General features: G+C 39.0%; 1 protein-coding gene across 1 annotated transcript in view; it reads left to right on the forward strand.

Moving 5' to 3' along the window:
• Window positions 1-16972, forward strand: part of GPC3 (glypican 3) — a 440943-nt gene that overhangs the window by 216979 nt on the left and 206992 nt on the right. Inside the window, exon 3 of the mRNA XM_072815525.1 lies at window positions 10281-10975. Within this exon, the coding sequence (XP_072671626.1) occupies window positions 10281-10975 (695 nt within the window). The remainder of the gene's footprint in view (window positions 1-10280; window positions 10976-16972) is intronic.

The raw sequence follows: 16972 nt of genomic DNA on the forward strand, positions 1-16972 counted from the left end.
TTTCTCTCCATTCTCTTAACATCACAGGACACATGTTTTTGCTTTTAATAAAGTCCAAGTTACCAATTTTTTATTTCATGGATTGAACTTTTGATGTTGTATCTAAAACCTTATTGCTAAACCCAAAACGATCAAGATCTTCTTGCATGTTATTTTCTAGAAGTTTTATAGTTCTGCATTTTATATTTAGGTCTACAATCCATTCTGAATTAATTTTTGTGAAAGATACAAGGTCCGAATCTAGATTTATTTCTTTGCATATGGATATCCAGTTGTTTCAGAACCGGTTGTTGAAAAAAGACTGTCCTTTTTCCATTGAATCACCTTTGTGCTTTCTGTGAGTCTTTTTCTGGGCTCTGTATTCTGTTCCATTGATCTATTTCTTTATTCTTTTGCCAATACCATGCTGTCTTTATTACTGTAACTTTATAGGCGTTCTTGAAGTCGGGTAGTGCCAGTCCTTCGATTTTGTTATTCTTTAGTGTCATGAGGGCTATTCTGGGTCTTTTGCCTTTCCATATAAACTTTGGTATTGATATCCACAATATAACTTGCAGAGATTTTGATTGGGATTCCATTGAATCTATAGATCATGTTGGGAAAGATTGACTCCTTCATAATACTGAGTCTTTCTATCTCTAAACACGGAGGATCTCCCTTTGTTTTTATACATATTTTGTTAGAATTATACCTAAGCAGCATCACATTTTTTGGGTGCTTATGTAAATGGTATTGTGTTTTCAATTTGAAATACCAGTTAATTATTGTTGATATATAGGGAAAAATAGACTTTTGTATATTAAATTTGTATCCTGGAGCCTTGCTTTAATTGCTTATTACTTCACAGAGAATTTTTTGTCGATTCTTTGGGATTTTTCTACATAGGTAGTCATGCCATTTGTGAACAAAAAAAAGTTTATTTCTCCCTTCCAATCTGTATGCCTTATATTTCCTTGTCTTGCTGCATTAGCTAGGACTCTAAGTACAATGTTGAACAAAAGTACTGAGAGGAACATCCTTGCCTTGCTCCTGATCTTACTGGCAAAGCCTCTAGCTTCTCACCCTTAAGTTAGAAGCTGATTACTTCTAACTTAATTACAAAGTTAGCTGTAATCTTTTGTGGGTATACTTTATCAAGTGGAGAAAGTCCCTCCTCTAAGTCCCTCCTCTCTTTCTCATTTACTGATGGCTTTTATCATAGATGGTGTTCGATTTTGGCAAATGTCTTTTCTGCACCTATTGATATGGTCATGTGATTTTTCTTTTTTAGCCTGTTGATATAATGGATTATATTAATTGATTTTTGAATATTAAGCCAGACTTGCATATCTGAAATAAATCCCACTTGGTCATGGTGTATGATTCTTTTTATACATTGCTGGATTTAATTTGCTAATGTTTTGTGGATTTTTACATTTATGTTCATGAATGATATTGGTCTATAGTTTTTCTTTCTTGAAATGTCTTTATCCAGTTTTGGTATTAGGGTAATGATGGCCTCATAGAATGAGTTAGGAAACATTCTCTCTGCTTCTGTTTTCTGGAAGGCATTGTAGAGAATTGGTACCCTTTTCTCCTTAAATGTTTTGTAGAATTCACCTGTGAGGGGCACCTGGGTCGCTCAGTGGTTGAGCATTGCCTTTGGCTCAGATCATGATCTTGGGATCCTGGGGTCCTGGGATCGAGCCCCGAATCAGGCTCCCCACAGGGAGCCTGCTTCTCCCACTGCCTATGTCTCTTTCTCTCTGTGTCTCTCATGAAAAAAAAAAAACTTTTTTAAGAAAAAGAATTCACCTGTGAAACCATCTGGACCTGATGCTTTCCTTTCGGAAGGTTGTTACTTAATCACTCAATTCTTTAAGAAATACAGGCCAATTTAGATGATCACTCTCTCTTTGTGTAAGTGTTGGTAGTTTTATCTTTCAAGAAACTGATGTTTTTCATCAGTTTTATCAAGGCTATGGCCATAGAGTTCATAATATTCATGTATTATTCTTTTAATACCCATGGCATCAGTAGTAATGACTCTTCTTTCATTTCTCATATTAATAGTGTTTTCTCTCTCTCTCTCTCTCTCTCTCTCTTTCTCTCTTTCTGATTAGCCTAGCTAGATGTTTTGAAATTTCATTGATCTTTTCAAAGAACTAGGTTTTGGTTTAATTGGATTTCTCTATTGATTTTCTTTTTTAAAAGATTTATTTATCTGAGAGAGAGAGACCACACACAAACAAGCAGGGAGAGGTACAGAGGGAAAGGGAGAGGGAGAGGCAGAGAATCTCAGATATACTCCTTGCTTAGCATGGAGCCTGACTCGAGGCTCGATCTCATGACCCTGAGATCATGACCTGAGCTGAAATCAAGAGTTGGACACTTAACTAAGCCACCCAGTGCTCTATTTCTCTATTAATTTTCTGTTTTCAATTTCATTGATTTCTGTTCTAATTTGTATATTTCTTTTCTTCTGCTTGCTTTAGGATTATATTTCTCTTCTTTCTCTGCTTTCCCTTGGTGAAATCTTATTGTGTTGAGATCTTTTTTTTTCCTTTCTAATATATGTATTCAATACTATAAATTTCCCTCTAAGCACTTATTTTACTGTATCCCACTAATTTCTTTTTTCTTTTTTTATTTAGTTTTTAAATTCTAATTCAAGGATAGGTAACATACAGTGTTATATTAGTTTCAGGTGTCTAGTATAGTAATTCAACAATTCTATACATAACTCCGTTCATCCAACTCCCAACCAATCTCCCCTCTGGTAACCATCAGTTTGTTCTGTATTTTTCAGAGTCTGTTTCTTGGTTTCTCTTTCTCTTTCTCTTTCTCTTTCTCTTTCCCTTTGCTCATTGGTTTTGTTTCTTAAATTCCAATATGAGTGAAATCATGATATTCATCTTTCTCTGGCTTACTTTGCTTAGTATTAGACTCTCTAGCTCCATCCATGTTGTTGCAAATGGCAAGATTTCATTCTTTTTTATGGCATCCCAATTTCAGTCAGTTGTATTGTCATTTTCATTTAGTTAAAAATATTTTAAAATTTCTCTTAAGACTTCTTTTCCCATGTGTTTTGTTTAACTTGCAAATGATTGGATATTGTCTTATTACCTTTCTGTTATTGATTCATAATTAAATCTATGTGGCCTAAAAATATTCTTTGTATTCTTTCTATGCTTTTAAATGGGTTAAGATGTATTTCACGGCCCAGAATGTGGTCTATCTTGGTGAATGTTCCATGTGAGCTTGAGAAGAATGTATATCCTGCTGTAGATGGATGAAGTTTCCTATAAATGTCAATGAGATCTATTTGATTGATGGTGCTATTCAACTATATCCTTGCTAATTATCTGCCTGATGGATTTGTTAATTATTGTTAGAGGGATGTTGATGTTGTATATTTCTCTTTATACTTCTATCAGTTTTCCCTTCACATATTTTTGGTGCTTTGTTGTTAGGTGCATATACATTAAGGATTATGTCTTCTTGGAGAATTGATCCCTTTATCCCTGATAGTTTTCCTTCTTCCAAAGTGTGCTTAGTCTGAAATTAATTTAGCTCTTCTAGTTTTTTCTTAGTGTTAGCATGGTATGTCTTTATCCCTTTATCTGTATCTCTATATTCAATATATTTTTTCTGTAAACAATCTATAGTTGGGTCTTGTTTTTTTATTTACTCTAATAGTATCTATTTTTTTTACTTTGTATATTTAAAGATTTTATGTTTAAGTAATCTCTACACCTAATGTAGGGCTCAAACTTACAACTCCGAAATCAAGAGTTGCATGCTCTACCAACTGAACCAGTCAGGTGCCCCTACTTTCTGTATTTAAACAATTGACATTTAAAGTGATTAGCAATGTAATTGGATTAGTATCCACCATATTTGTAACTGCTTTCTATTTTGCATTTCTTTGTTGTGGATGTTTTTAACCTTCTTTTTCTTCCTTCTCTGGTTTTAACTAAACATTCTTTATGATTCCATTCTTTCTCCTCTCGTAGCATATCAATTATACATCTTTTTGAAAAATTTTAGCAGTTTCCATAAAGTTTGCAATATACATTTCAAAACTATTTTAAGTCAACTTTCAAATAATACTATATTGTGTTACTGGTAGTGTAGGTACTTTATAACAGAGTATTCCCAATTCCTCTCTCCTGTTCCATCCACATCCTATAGTCACCAAATACATTGTTGCTCTTATTGCTTTGAACAGTTATCTATTAGATCAGTTTTTTTTTAAAGAAAAATAAAATGTTTTATTTTGCCATTCCTTCTCTGATACTCTTCCTTTCCTTACCCAATTTTCTGACCTATATGATTTTCCTGAGGAGTTGCTTTTAATATTTTATGCAAGGCAGATCTACTATTTCAATTTTTTCAGTTTTTGTTTGTCTGAGGTCTGTATTTTTCCTTCTCTTTTTAATAAAATTTTTGCAGGAAACCATTCTACATTGGTCAATTTTTTTTTCTTTCAACACAAATATTTCACTTCCTTCTCTTTTTGAGAGATAGAGTGTGCAGGGTGAGAGAGGGGCCGAGGTGAGAGAGAGAGAATCTTAAGCAGGCTTCCTGCCCAGTGCAGAGCCCAACATGGGCTCAGTCTTATGACTATGAGATCATGATCTGAGCTGAAATCAAGAGTCAGATGTTTGACCGACTGAGCTACCTAGGCACCCCATTTCCCTTTCTTTTTTGTTTGTATGGTTTCTGATGAGGTGTTTGATATAATTCTTATGGTTGTTCCTCTATAAGTAAGATGACTTTTTCTTCCTGTGGCTTCTTAAAAGATTTTCTCTTTCTTTTTGGTTTTCTGCAGTTTGACTATGATACACCTAGGAGTAGATATTTTGATCCTCAACCTGTTTGTGATTCTCTGAGCTTCCTGTGACTTTAGATGGTGTCTATAATGAATTTTGTGAAATTCTTGGCCATTACTACCTCAAATATTTCTTCTGTGCTGTTCTCTCTTCTCCTTCTGAAATTATAATGACACATATTCTACATGTTTTAAATTTGACTCACAGCTCTTAGGTATTCTTTTTTGTTTTGTTTTTTTTTTTCTCATCCTATTTTGGTTTGGGAACTTTCCATTGACATTTCTTTAAGCTCACTGATTCATTTCTGTTTGTTGTTTTGATTTTTAACATTTCCTTTTGATAGTTCTGACATTTTCCCTTTCATATTTACATTACTCAATCTGTTCTTGTATGTTGTTCACTTATTTCATTACAGCCCTTAACATGTTGATAATATTTTAAATTCCCTGTCTGATATTTTAAATTCCTGTCTGATATTTCCAAAATCTGTGCCATATCTGATTATGGTTCTGATCATTGTTTTGTCTCTTCAGACTGTTTTTCTTATCTTTTAGCATGGCTTGTGATTGTTGAAAGTAAGGCTTGACATAGGGTAATAGGAACTAAGGTAATTACACTTTTAGTGTGAATTTTTATGGAGCTGGGCTATTTGATGTTTGCTGTAACTGTAAGTGCCAGAAGCTTTAGTTTTCTGTAGTTTCCTTGTTTTATTTTTTCCTCACCAGTTGTTTTGGGGTTTCCCTAATAACTCCTTCTTAAATAGGGTCTTTGTCTTTCTGGTAGTAAATTATAGGAGTAGAAGTCATCTATAATCTTATGATTAATCTTAAGCTTTCAGTGAGTCTAAATTCTTGGTGTGTGACCTTCCTAAGTTCTTCTTAGCTTTTGTTTTCTCCGTTTAGAGCCGGAGACCTAGAGGGGGATAGACTTATATAATTGCCCTTCTACCAGGTATATTAGGCTTTGGTAAAATTATGTCCTTTGGAGAAAAGGTATTTGTTATGGAGAATGTCCTGGTATATTCCTAAATTATTACTTCCTCCCTCCCCCTGCCTGTAAAACAAGAAGACTTTTCTTAGATCTTCACCATGAGAACTCTGAATGTTTCCTGGAGGTAAATCCCATGGGTGTGTGTGTGTGTGTGTGTGTGAGATGAGGGATAGTTCATAATACTGGGGGCCCAGGAGCTTTTAGGCCTCAAGTTAGTCCACATTTAGCCTCTGTCAATTCGCCAAAATTGCCCTTTAAGTGTTCTTACTAGTTTATGGTTCTGGTAGCTTCTGTTCCAGTTAAGCTGGTCACACCTGCGATTCTGTTTGCCCATCTTCCCATATTTCAGGGTGGCAGTTTGCCCTGTGATCTCAGTTACCTGATAGGCCTAAGAAGAATTGTTGATTTTCAGTTTTTTTCTGCTATTGTCTGGTCTTGGAGGATGGGAACAATGAATTCTAAGCTCTCTACCTATTGGAGCCAAGACCAGAAGTCTCCCAATGTACAGTTTTCAAGTGTGATGCATATTGTAAGATTAATAAGGGTCTTGGTGTTAGACTGACCTCCATTCAAATTGAGGTCCTGGCATTTAATTAGAATAGTACCTTGTACAGTCATTTAACCTGTCTGAGCCTCAGTTTCCTCACCAGTCAAATAAAAACAATTCCAAATACGTATGGCTATGTTAAAGCTAAATGAGAGGACATATGTGAGTACACTTATCATAGATCCTGGCACATACGTTGTAGGTGCTGGGTAAATGTTACTTTCCTTTTTCCATTAAAGTACCTGTGCTTGAAAACGGGGACTATTTTGAGTCCAACTTATTACATGGCATCGATCCTAGGAATTTTAAAAGTTTTTATTAAGTATTTGCCATTATTACAATATGGGGAGAAAGTACCTTGAAAAAAACCTTCTTCTGAGACCTCCCTATTCTTAAGGACCTAAAGGGAATTCAGTGGCTCATTCATTCCTCTCTTCCAACCATGATTATAATCTCCTTTTTTGAAAGTATGTAGCCTTCTGCTGAAAAGGCTCATGAAAACACATTTCTTTCTGTCTAGGTCTGAATACAATATCATTAGCAAATCCTAAAGATGGTCATCTTGCTACAGTAGAAGGCTATGTGTCCAGAGGTTGGAAGGTTGCTTAGTAGAAGTCGTTGAACCATTTAAAGAGACATAATAAAGCTTGATTGCAAAATTCACTATCAAACCACATCTGGAGAATTATGTCCCCTTTTGAGCATCATAATTTAAGGAGGATGTTGACAACACTATTGTGTGTCCAGATGGAGGTGACCAGGATAGTGATGGGGACATTACAAATCTAGAAGCCTAGGTATATTGAGATGTATATTAACAAAGTTTTATTAGATCTATTTGTATCATTTATCTTTTTATATATTGTAAAATAATATTTTTTGTTTTGTGCCCAATTTTTCTTTATAGCTCTGATTTTTACATTGTTCCAATTCTTCCTGGACATAACTCTTGACTTCTTTCCAGGAAAGAGACAGAGAATACCCTCATCTAGCTTCAGTATACATTATTTTCTGACTCCTCCCCCCCCCCCCAAAAAAAAATCAATGGGCTGAACTTCCTTGCAGTAATTCTAGCCCTTGCCTTCATTTCATGAAATCTCCAGTTGCAGGCCTCAAGCTGAGCATCACTTTTCACCTTGTGCTGGTTCCTTTAAGTCCCCAAGGAGCCTTTGCTTGTGCAGTTACTGTTCGGTTGGTTGTCCTGTAATGTAGAAGTAAGGGGGCTGGGCAAAATCCAGAGATGTGCTAAGTGGATTCTGAGCTGTGATAGAGCAGGGGGCATGTGTGAGCTTGAGGTTATATGTGACCCAGAGCCCTTTCCCCCTGCAATATGCATGGTTGTTATTTTTTCAGTAGAAGAGTTCATGATCTTTTGCAATTTTCTTTTGCTATTGATCCAGCGGTGCTAGTAACAGAAACTTTAAAAAAAAAAAAAACCAAGGTTATGGCAGTACAGTCTATGGAACTTCACTGCCATATATCTTGTAGGTTAGAGGACACATGCTGTGGGATAAGGAAGAAGTTTGCCTTATAGAGAATTCATTTGAGGGTAGCAGTCCTCCTTCCCTTACTTTGTGCCTGCCCCAAGGCAAAGGTAGAAGTACGATTCTGCTTTGTTGGTCTTTGGGCTGCAATTTCTTCTAATACATTTCCATCTGGAGAGGAGAAGCCAATGGGAAAATAATGAGCTTTTAAAAGAACTCAACTTTCTACAAAGATTTTTGAGGATGTGTGTGTTGGCTCTAGGGCTGAGGGCAGCTAGAGTGTAACCATTGCTGGGAGACACTAGTCTGAGCTGACTGCTTCTACTTTGCAGTTATGTGACCCTGAGAGAGTGCTTCAACTCTGCTGAGCATCAATTCCATCAACTAGAAAATGGGGATCACAATATCAAATTCAGAAGATTGTAAAATGTAGATAGCATGATATTCTCGGAAATGCTTTGTAAACACCAAACCATATAGCTCATGAGTACTTTTAAGATGGGATGGTATGTCATTTATCTCCATCTACCCAGCACTTATATACCCTTATCACCTAGCACAGAGCCTAGTATATAATAAATGACTGGTAGCTAAAGTTAAAAATGAATGGATAGTTTTAAATCTCTACATTTCTGATGATTTTAAAGAATTCATTGACTGGTCATTTGTATTGAGCTGGATGATCTTTTGGCCTTGTGGCCTCATTCAACCTTTAAATTCATGGGTTTAGAATACAATAGCATGTGGGGTTAGGAAGAAATTCCTATCAAATAGATAACTTTTCTAGGAATTGCTTAATGTTCTAAACAAAATAAAACAAACAAATGAGCACATAGCAGTTGACAGAAATGAAGATTAACTTTATCGGATGGGCTTGGAAGCCCAGTAGAATTACACTGGCATCTGCTCACCATTGCTGGGCATGTCATAAGCCCAAGGGAATAATCTAGCAAACATATTCTACCTTGTGAGGGATCTGGGGCAGATGGTGGTGGTATAATCTAGAGCTCACTTTCTGCCACAGATGACTGTGATATTGGACTAAGCGATCCCAAGGAGCTGGTGTAGTATAGTCTCTCTAGTAGTCTGAAAGTAGTAATAATTTGATTTTTCAAGGCTCATGAATTGGAATCATTTAGATTACATCTGTCATGGACCTTTGCACTTTGGAAGGAAATGAGAGAAAGTACTAAGTTAATTTTAAATGTCTCAGAAAACTTGGTTATTTTTGTTTGTTTTTAAACTGTCTTGTTTCTTGAAAAACATATCATTATGGTTGTTTTCTCTTCCCTCACATAAATGTGGAACTCTGATTATTTGGGATAATTTGTATCTGGAGTGTTTCAGTTTGGAGAAAATGAGATAATGACATTACTACTTTTTTTCTCAAACCAATGACACTAATTGGGCCTTATGCCAAGGGGTAGGGGTAGCAGATGTAATTTTGAATCCATAGTCTCTGGATCCCTGGGTGGCGCAGCGGTTTAGCGCCTGCCTTTGGCCCAGGGCGTGATCCTGGAGACCCGGGATCGAATCCCACGTCAGGCTCCCGGTGCATGGAGCCTGCTTCTTCCTCTGCCTGTGTCTCTGCCTGTCTCTCTCACTGTGTGCCTATCATAAATAAATAAAAAAATAAAAAAAAATTAAAAAAAAAAACTTGAATCCATAGTCTCTGTAGAGTAGATAAGGCTTCCAAGCCATGTGGAAGCCAAATTTTACCAAGGAAGCTTAACAGTTATCCTTCCAGATGTTCAGCTTACAAATACCAGAGGTGTTAATTTGCAATATCAAATATATAGATAAGTGCACGGATTGTTTTTTTTTCCCATCCAGATACCCATTTTGGGGATATATTCCATTTCCAGGTCTGGCAATCTGTCAGATAGCTCTCTTTAAAGTTATCTTGAGAAAATCTACCAAAAATAATTAAATTCATGATAGCTTTTAGTCTCAGCTAAGAACTTGCCTCTCCTCCAGGGCTGAACAGGCTTAAATTGTTATATGAGTTTATATGGTAGTGTATGGTTTGTTGTCAAATATTTATCTCTGTCAAAAAATTAAATGTCTTGAAATATATTTTCTTTTTAACTGAATAAATCAATGAGAAAAAGAGAAATAACTTCTCATTTAGCCAATTTTTAATCAATATTTTCACAAGAGGCCAAAATGTTAACCGAATCCTGGCTTTTGTCATTTGAAATACAATTTGTGTGTTTAAGAATTTATGTGCACATCAGGGTTTAGACTTACAAGCTCAGAAAGGAAAATTGATTTATAGGAGCAAACAACTGCAGGAGTAGAGGCAATGCCAGAAATGAATATGAGTCAATTATTTAAGGCAAATGGGACTTTAATCACCACAGCAATAGAAAAACCTCAAATTCAATTGCACCCTGGGTTTTCATGCTTTAATTTGTGGGCATTTCTGTATCTTTTATTTTACAGAGGCCTTTGAAATTGTCGTTCGCCATGCTAAGAACTACACCAATGCCATGTTCAAGAACAACTACCCAAGCCTGACCCCACAAGCTTTTGAGTTTGTGGGTGAATTTTTCACTGACGTGTCTCTCTATATCCTGGGTTCGGATATCAATGTGGATGACATGGTCAATGAGTTGTTCGACAGCCTCTTTCCAGTCATCTACACCCAGCTCATGAACCCCGGCCTGCCTGAGTCAGCCTTAGACATCAATGAGTGCCTCCGAGGGGCAAGGCGTGACCTGAAAGTATTTGGCAGTTTCCCCAAGCTTATTATGACCCAGGTTTCCAAGTCACTGCAAGTCACCAGGATATTCCTCCAGGCCCTGAATCTTGGAATTGAGGTGATCAACACAACTGATCACCTAAAGTTCAGTAAAGACTGTGGCCGAATGCTGACCAGAATGTGGTACTGCTCTTACTGCCAGGGACTGATGATGGTTAAGCCTTGTGGGGGCTACTGCAATGTGGTCATGCAAGGCTGTATGGCAGGTGTGGTGGAGATTGACAAGTACTGGAGAGAATACATTCTGTCTCTGGAAGAACTGGTGAATGGCATGTACAGAATCTACGACATGGAGAATGTACTGCTTGGTCTCTTTTCGACAATCCACGACTCCATTCAGTATGTCCAGAAGAATGGTGGAAAGCTGACCACCACGGTGAGTACCAGTCTACAGCTTTCTGAGGAATTCGGTTCCATTGGAATGGGGCAGCCTGGCCAGCATCAGGTGCTAATGGGAGAAGAGTGAGGGGAAGACCAGGAGGTAGGCAGAGATGATTGAGGGACTGAATGATCTCACAGAGCTAGGCGCACATTAAAACCACAGACTATGAAACAAAACAAAACAAAACAAAATAAAATAAAATAAAAAAAACACAGACTATGAACCAGGCACCTGAGTGGCTCAGTTGGTTGAGCATCTGACTTGATTTCAGCTCAGCTCATGATCTCATGGGTCATGGGATTGAGCCCTGTGTTGGGCTCTGCACTCAGCAGGTAGTCTGCTTGAGATTCTCTCCCTTTGCCCTCCCCCTCTTTGTGCACACTCTCTTTAAGGTAAATAAGTAAATCTTTAAAAAAAAAGACCACAGGCTACAGAGTTATAATGCCTGGCTTGAACTTTAGTTCTACTTAGTTTCCTGCTATGGGACGTTGGGTGAATCATCTTATCCTCATGAACTTCATATTTGCTGATTCATAAAAGAAGGATAAAAAGAATATCTTTTTCATGGGGAATGACATATGCTAAAGCATTTAGCATGTGCTTGGCCCATGGTAAGTCCTCAGTAAATATTAGCTATCATTCCCATTGTTGTTTGTCATTGTAATCCTCATGACAACCCTGTGAGGTGGGTGTAATTATCCCTATTTCATAAATGAGGCATCTGAAGCTCAGTGAAACTATAATTCACCCCAGGGCACCCAGCTCTAGTTAGTGGAAGAGCCAGGTTTCAGAAATTGATCAGGTTTCCTTTTAACGAAGTTATCACCAATTTTTCTAATTCTGATTACACTCTCATGCTCTTCATCGTGTATATCACATTACCCTTTTGAGTAGTGATTTTAAACACAAAAGGCCCAGCCAGAATCCACCAACTCAACCTACACAAGAACATAGGGGAGGCAAAGCATCCACATTTTCCACTGATTGTTTTCGCAGCTTTGGTTATACCCATCTGACCCTGATGGGCTTTGTGATGGGGGCAGGGCAGTTCTGTAAGTGGGGCAGCAGTTGGCTTGGTTTCAGCCACATTGTACCTGCCAAGCTAGAGTGCAAACATTCTGAACCACAGAAGACACCACCTATCTGATGCAGAGCAGAACCCATGGCTAAGGGCTGCCAGCAGATCCCGCAAAAGTGGTCACAAGCGATCCCCAAATGCTGACAGCTTTTTAGCAGGAGGTGGCAAAATTCTATAATATACAGGCGTTGTTGAACTCCAACCACATTCCAGGTGCTCTGCTGGCCAGTTCACATAATATTATTTCACAGTAATCCACAAGATAGGTTGTAATATTGTCCTTGTTTTACACAGGGAGAATGAAGCTTAAAGAGGTTAAGTGCCTTGCCCAAGCTCTCAAAGCTGTTAAGTGGAGGTGGGGGGACCTAGGATTCAAACCTAGGCTGGGCTGGCTTGGTTTGACATAGGATCTTAGCTTTTACACAGCACAACTGCTGTGTACTCTGAGCCATTGCTTACACAGAATCTGGAGGGCAGATTGGGCCATTTAGTCGGCCTTTAAACTCAGGAAATACAAAGCGATAGGGGTAATTGGTTTCTTTGGTGAATTAAACGAGGAAGGAGGACGGAAATGGTGCAAGCCGCAGCATGGCTACTCACGGAGCTGCTCTAATTGCCCCATTCACAATGTTACCCATTTAAAACACATTTACTGAGAAAATATTTTATAGTAAAATGAACAGAAATGTCCTATCTAACGATAGTATTCTTCAGCGGCTAATTATTCCCTTGACTGCTTTATAATTTGAGGCCAAATTCTGGGGCCTTCTACAAAAATAAATCTCACAGAATTAGAAAAATTAGAAGTCAGGATGTTTGTAAGTTCACCCACCTGATAGTGATTGAGGGCCCTCTATGTGTCAGACACAAAGCAAGGGTGCCAGCAGTGTGGAAATGTCTTTATTTTATTTTTTTTAAAGATTTTATTTATTTATTCATAGAGACAGAGAGAGAGAGAGAGGCAGAGACACAGGCAGAGGGAGAAGCAGGCATCATACAGAGAGCCTGACGTGGGACTCGATCCAGGGTCTCCAGGATCATGCCCTAGGCTGCAGGCGGCGCTAAACCGCTGCGCCACCAGGGCTGCCCAGAAATGTCTTTAATAAGAGGAGAAATGAGGAGACAATGCTAAAGATAGGGTATGGGAATGTTTAAAGGTTGCCTCTGATATTGGTCGCTTCATGGCAACATAATGAATCTTGAAAACACATTCTCCTCTAGTGGTCCTAAACACACAAAAAACTGGTAAGGAGTTAAGTGCACTGTTTTGATGGGGCTCTAGGTGTAAAGGTTTATTTAGTAAACATTTATTAAGCATCTGCCTTGTTCATGGCACTCTGCCAGGTGCTGGGTCTTCTTAGTTACCCAAGACATAGTTCTTAGGTCTTAAAAAGGTCAATCTAGTTGACAGACAGATGTGTAACTGAATAAATTTCACTGTAGTGAACGTTTCACCATAATATGAATGTTGGAAGGGCCATGAGAGATGAGCTAGTCCAATCCCATTGATTTACAAATGAAGAAACAAAGTTCAGGCAGGCTTGCCCAAAGTTATACAATTAATGGAAGAGCCAATAGGACTAGAATCGAAGGTCTTCTGCTGCTTCAATCTAGTGTTCCTCTGTCTACCATGCCAGGGTGTCTCCGATTAGACTCTCCAGACTTTTCATTCTTTTTTTAAAAGATTTTATTTTGGGGCAGCCCAGGTAGCTTAGTGGTTTAGTGACACCTTTGGCCCAAGGCGTGATCCTGGAGACCCAGGATCAAGTCCCACATCAGGCTCCCTGCATGGAGCTTGCTTCTCCCTCTACCTCTCTCTCTCTCTCTCTTCTCTCTCTCTCTTTCTCTGTCTCTCGTGAATAAATATATAAAATCTTTTTAAAAAATAAATAAAGATTTTTATTTTTTATTTATTCGCGAGAGACACAGACATAGGCAGAGGGAGAAACAGGCTCCCTGTAGGGAGCCTGATGCAGGACTCAATCCTAGGACCCCAGGATCACAACCTGAGCCAAAGGCAAATGCTCAATCACTGAGCCACCCAGGTGCTCCCAGACTTTTCATTCTAAAAGCTCCATTAGGATTTTGCAAAGGCATCATGAACTTAAATTGGATAGTTAATTCAGGGTGCCAGACCTGCCATATTTTAGGTGCGTATGTGTGCGCATGCGTGCGTGTGTATATGCACGCGTGCGCATGGACACAAATGCATGTGCATGCACGGGGAGTACATTTCATGTCATTATCATTCAGGAAGAAAAGCCTTGGCTGTCAAGAGGTGCTCAGTGATGCAGTCCCTTTCTGTTTTGGCCATTAAGGGCCTGATTGCTCCCAGCTCCCAGCTGGTTATGAGAGCGTGAAGTCTGCCTTCCACAGGGAATGCCCGAACTAGAACAGAAAGCATATGTAAACTCTGCCTTGTTACTGTTTTATGACCACCAACTCTAAGTAATATATCCCAAATGGTGGGGGTAGGGGATTCATTGGCCAGGTGTGATCCAGCCCATACTCTCTACGGGCCAGAATGGGGCTGGGCCATTTATGGGGGGTGAGGGGAAGTAAGGGTTGGGTAGACTGCAGAAGTCTATTCATGTTAACAAACCTGCAGAATGCCCCAGAGCAAAAGCTGATTTAAAACTAGAGCATTAATGAGGTTCTGCTGTGGCACCCTCACCTTCCTGTTGTGATAAAATGTAAAATCCTGCCAGTCCATCCTGTTTGAGGTTGTGGTGAGAGACCTCTTTGAAAATATGCCCTTCCTGAGTTCTTTTGGGATAGCCTTGTTAGCTAGCTATAAGCTGTGCCGTGAGGTCTGCCATACAGGTACTGTGCTCAGTTGTTTTGGTGGCCACCATCTCCCCTGGATTATAAAGGACATTTTGGTCTTCTCGGTGAGTGGGGCACTGGTGAAGTTTTATAAAGATGGCCTGTGAGTGCTTTCATTTTCCCTAAGATAGTTTTCACTTCTAACTGCTGAGCAAAGGCATGCGAGTGAATGTCTGGGGTGTTCTCATTGGCAGCATTTCTGGAGGTGGTAAGCATCTGGTTCCCAAACTTGGCTCATTGTCATTGTCACCTGCAGAAGGGAACTTGTTAAGCAGATTCCTGGAGCCTACCCCTGGGGATTCTGATACCATAGGTCTGTGGAGATGCTGGAGAATTAGTCGTAGACTTTTTCATTTTAAAAGTGCTCTCAGGGCAGCCCCGGTGGCTCAGTGGTTTAGCACTGCCTTCGGCCCAAGGCATGATCCTGGAGACCCAGGATTGAGTCCCATGTGGGGCTCCCTGCATGGAGCCTGCTTCTCCCTCTGCCTCTGTCTCTGCCTCTCTCTCTGTGTGTGTGTGTCTCTCATGAATAAATAAATAAAATCTTAAAATAAAATAAAAGTGCCCCCAATTGATTCTTATACTCCTTTGGGAACAAATCCAGCCACCCTGTCTGGAAAATAAGATAAGGCCCACAGATTGGGACAGTTAATGACAAATGACAGTTAATGGCAAAGCTGGGACCTCAGATTCCTCATCTGTAACATGGGGTTGATACATGGAGATTAATTGAAATGATAGGTTCAAAGAACCTGGCAGTTGGAGGCACTTGGTAGGTACTTGCCTCAATCTGGTCCAGCTTTCTATGATGTTTTTCTAAGTGCCAAATGGACAATGAATTTTGTTTTGTTTTTGTTTTTGTTTTTGGACTATGAGTTCTTAAACTTACTTTAAGGGCCAGGACGTTTCCTGTCATTTTAGTCGAAAGAGGGAATAAAACATTGTGTGAAAATGTGTGTGTGTGTGTGTGTGTGTGTGAGAGAGAGAGAGAGAGAGATGGAGACACAGAGATTGAGAAAGAAGAGGGAAGAAAGAAAGGTAAGGAGACAGAAAGGTTGTACTGAAACATCCAAGAAGATTTAAATGATGGGACTGTAAATGGATCCATCTTGACTCTTTATCTACATTTGTGAACTAGGTTAAATATCATGCCCCCAAGTGAGTACTAAGCAGGTTTTTAATAGTATTTGGGTGAGAGCATCGCAGTTAAACTTATCAGCACATTATTGAATTCCACATCTTATGCCCTGAAGCAAATACAGATATATACAGTTATCAGTACAGATATTTTCAACATTGTTTTTTTAAGGTTTTATTTATTTACTCATGAGAGACATAGAGAGAGAGGCAGAGACATGGGCAGAGGGAGAAGCAGGCTCCCTGCAGGGAGCCCAATGTAGAACTCGATCCCAGGACCCTGGGATCACGACCTGAGCCAAAAACCAATGCTCAACCACTGAGCCACTCAGATGCCCGTATTTTCAACATTATTGTTGCACCACACCCATATTGCCGAGTGCCACAGCCTTCTTTTAAAAGTGCAATTGGTTTTATTCTGAAACCATTCTGATTATCATTACTGCATACTGCTATATGTATCATAGACATAAACCATTGTGGATTTCATATCCATTGATTAAATGATTCATAATCAGCATTTTGGATATTTACTGCTCTCCCAGAAAGTTTCTCAAAGGTCTCTCTGATTTCATTTACTTTCTGTACCCCCTGTAGTTATTGCTCACATATCGTCACATGGCTGTTTGCACTTTCAGTTTTCCATTTGTACTTCTGTACTTTCTTTATTGATTCAGCTCAGAATTTTTCGGCATTAGTGAGTGCTTCCTCTCCCACGAGTTCATTACCTTGGCTTGTTATATGCTCCACTGAACGTTGGACAAAATTGCAACCTTTCCTACCACCACTCCTGCTCCCTGCCTTTCCTCACTGTGATATTTATTTTAGCATGATCTGAAATAGGACTCATTTCAGGAAACATTAACAAGCACCCAATTATGGAGGCCCTAGACCCTGGGAGCTGCCAGGAGTGGTGGAAAGATAACCATGACTCTGTTGCTGCTCTCAGG

The sequence above is a fragment of the Canis lupus genome, chromosome X (assembly GCF_048164855.1).
Source record: "Canis lupus baileyi chromosome X, mCanLup2.hap1, whole genome shotgun sequence".
In the NCBI taxonomy this organism is placed as follows: Eukaryota; Metazoa; Chordata; class Mammalia; order Carnivora; family Canidae; genus Canis; species Canis lupus.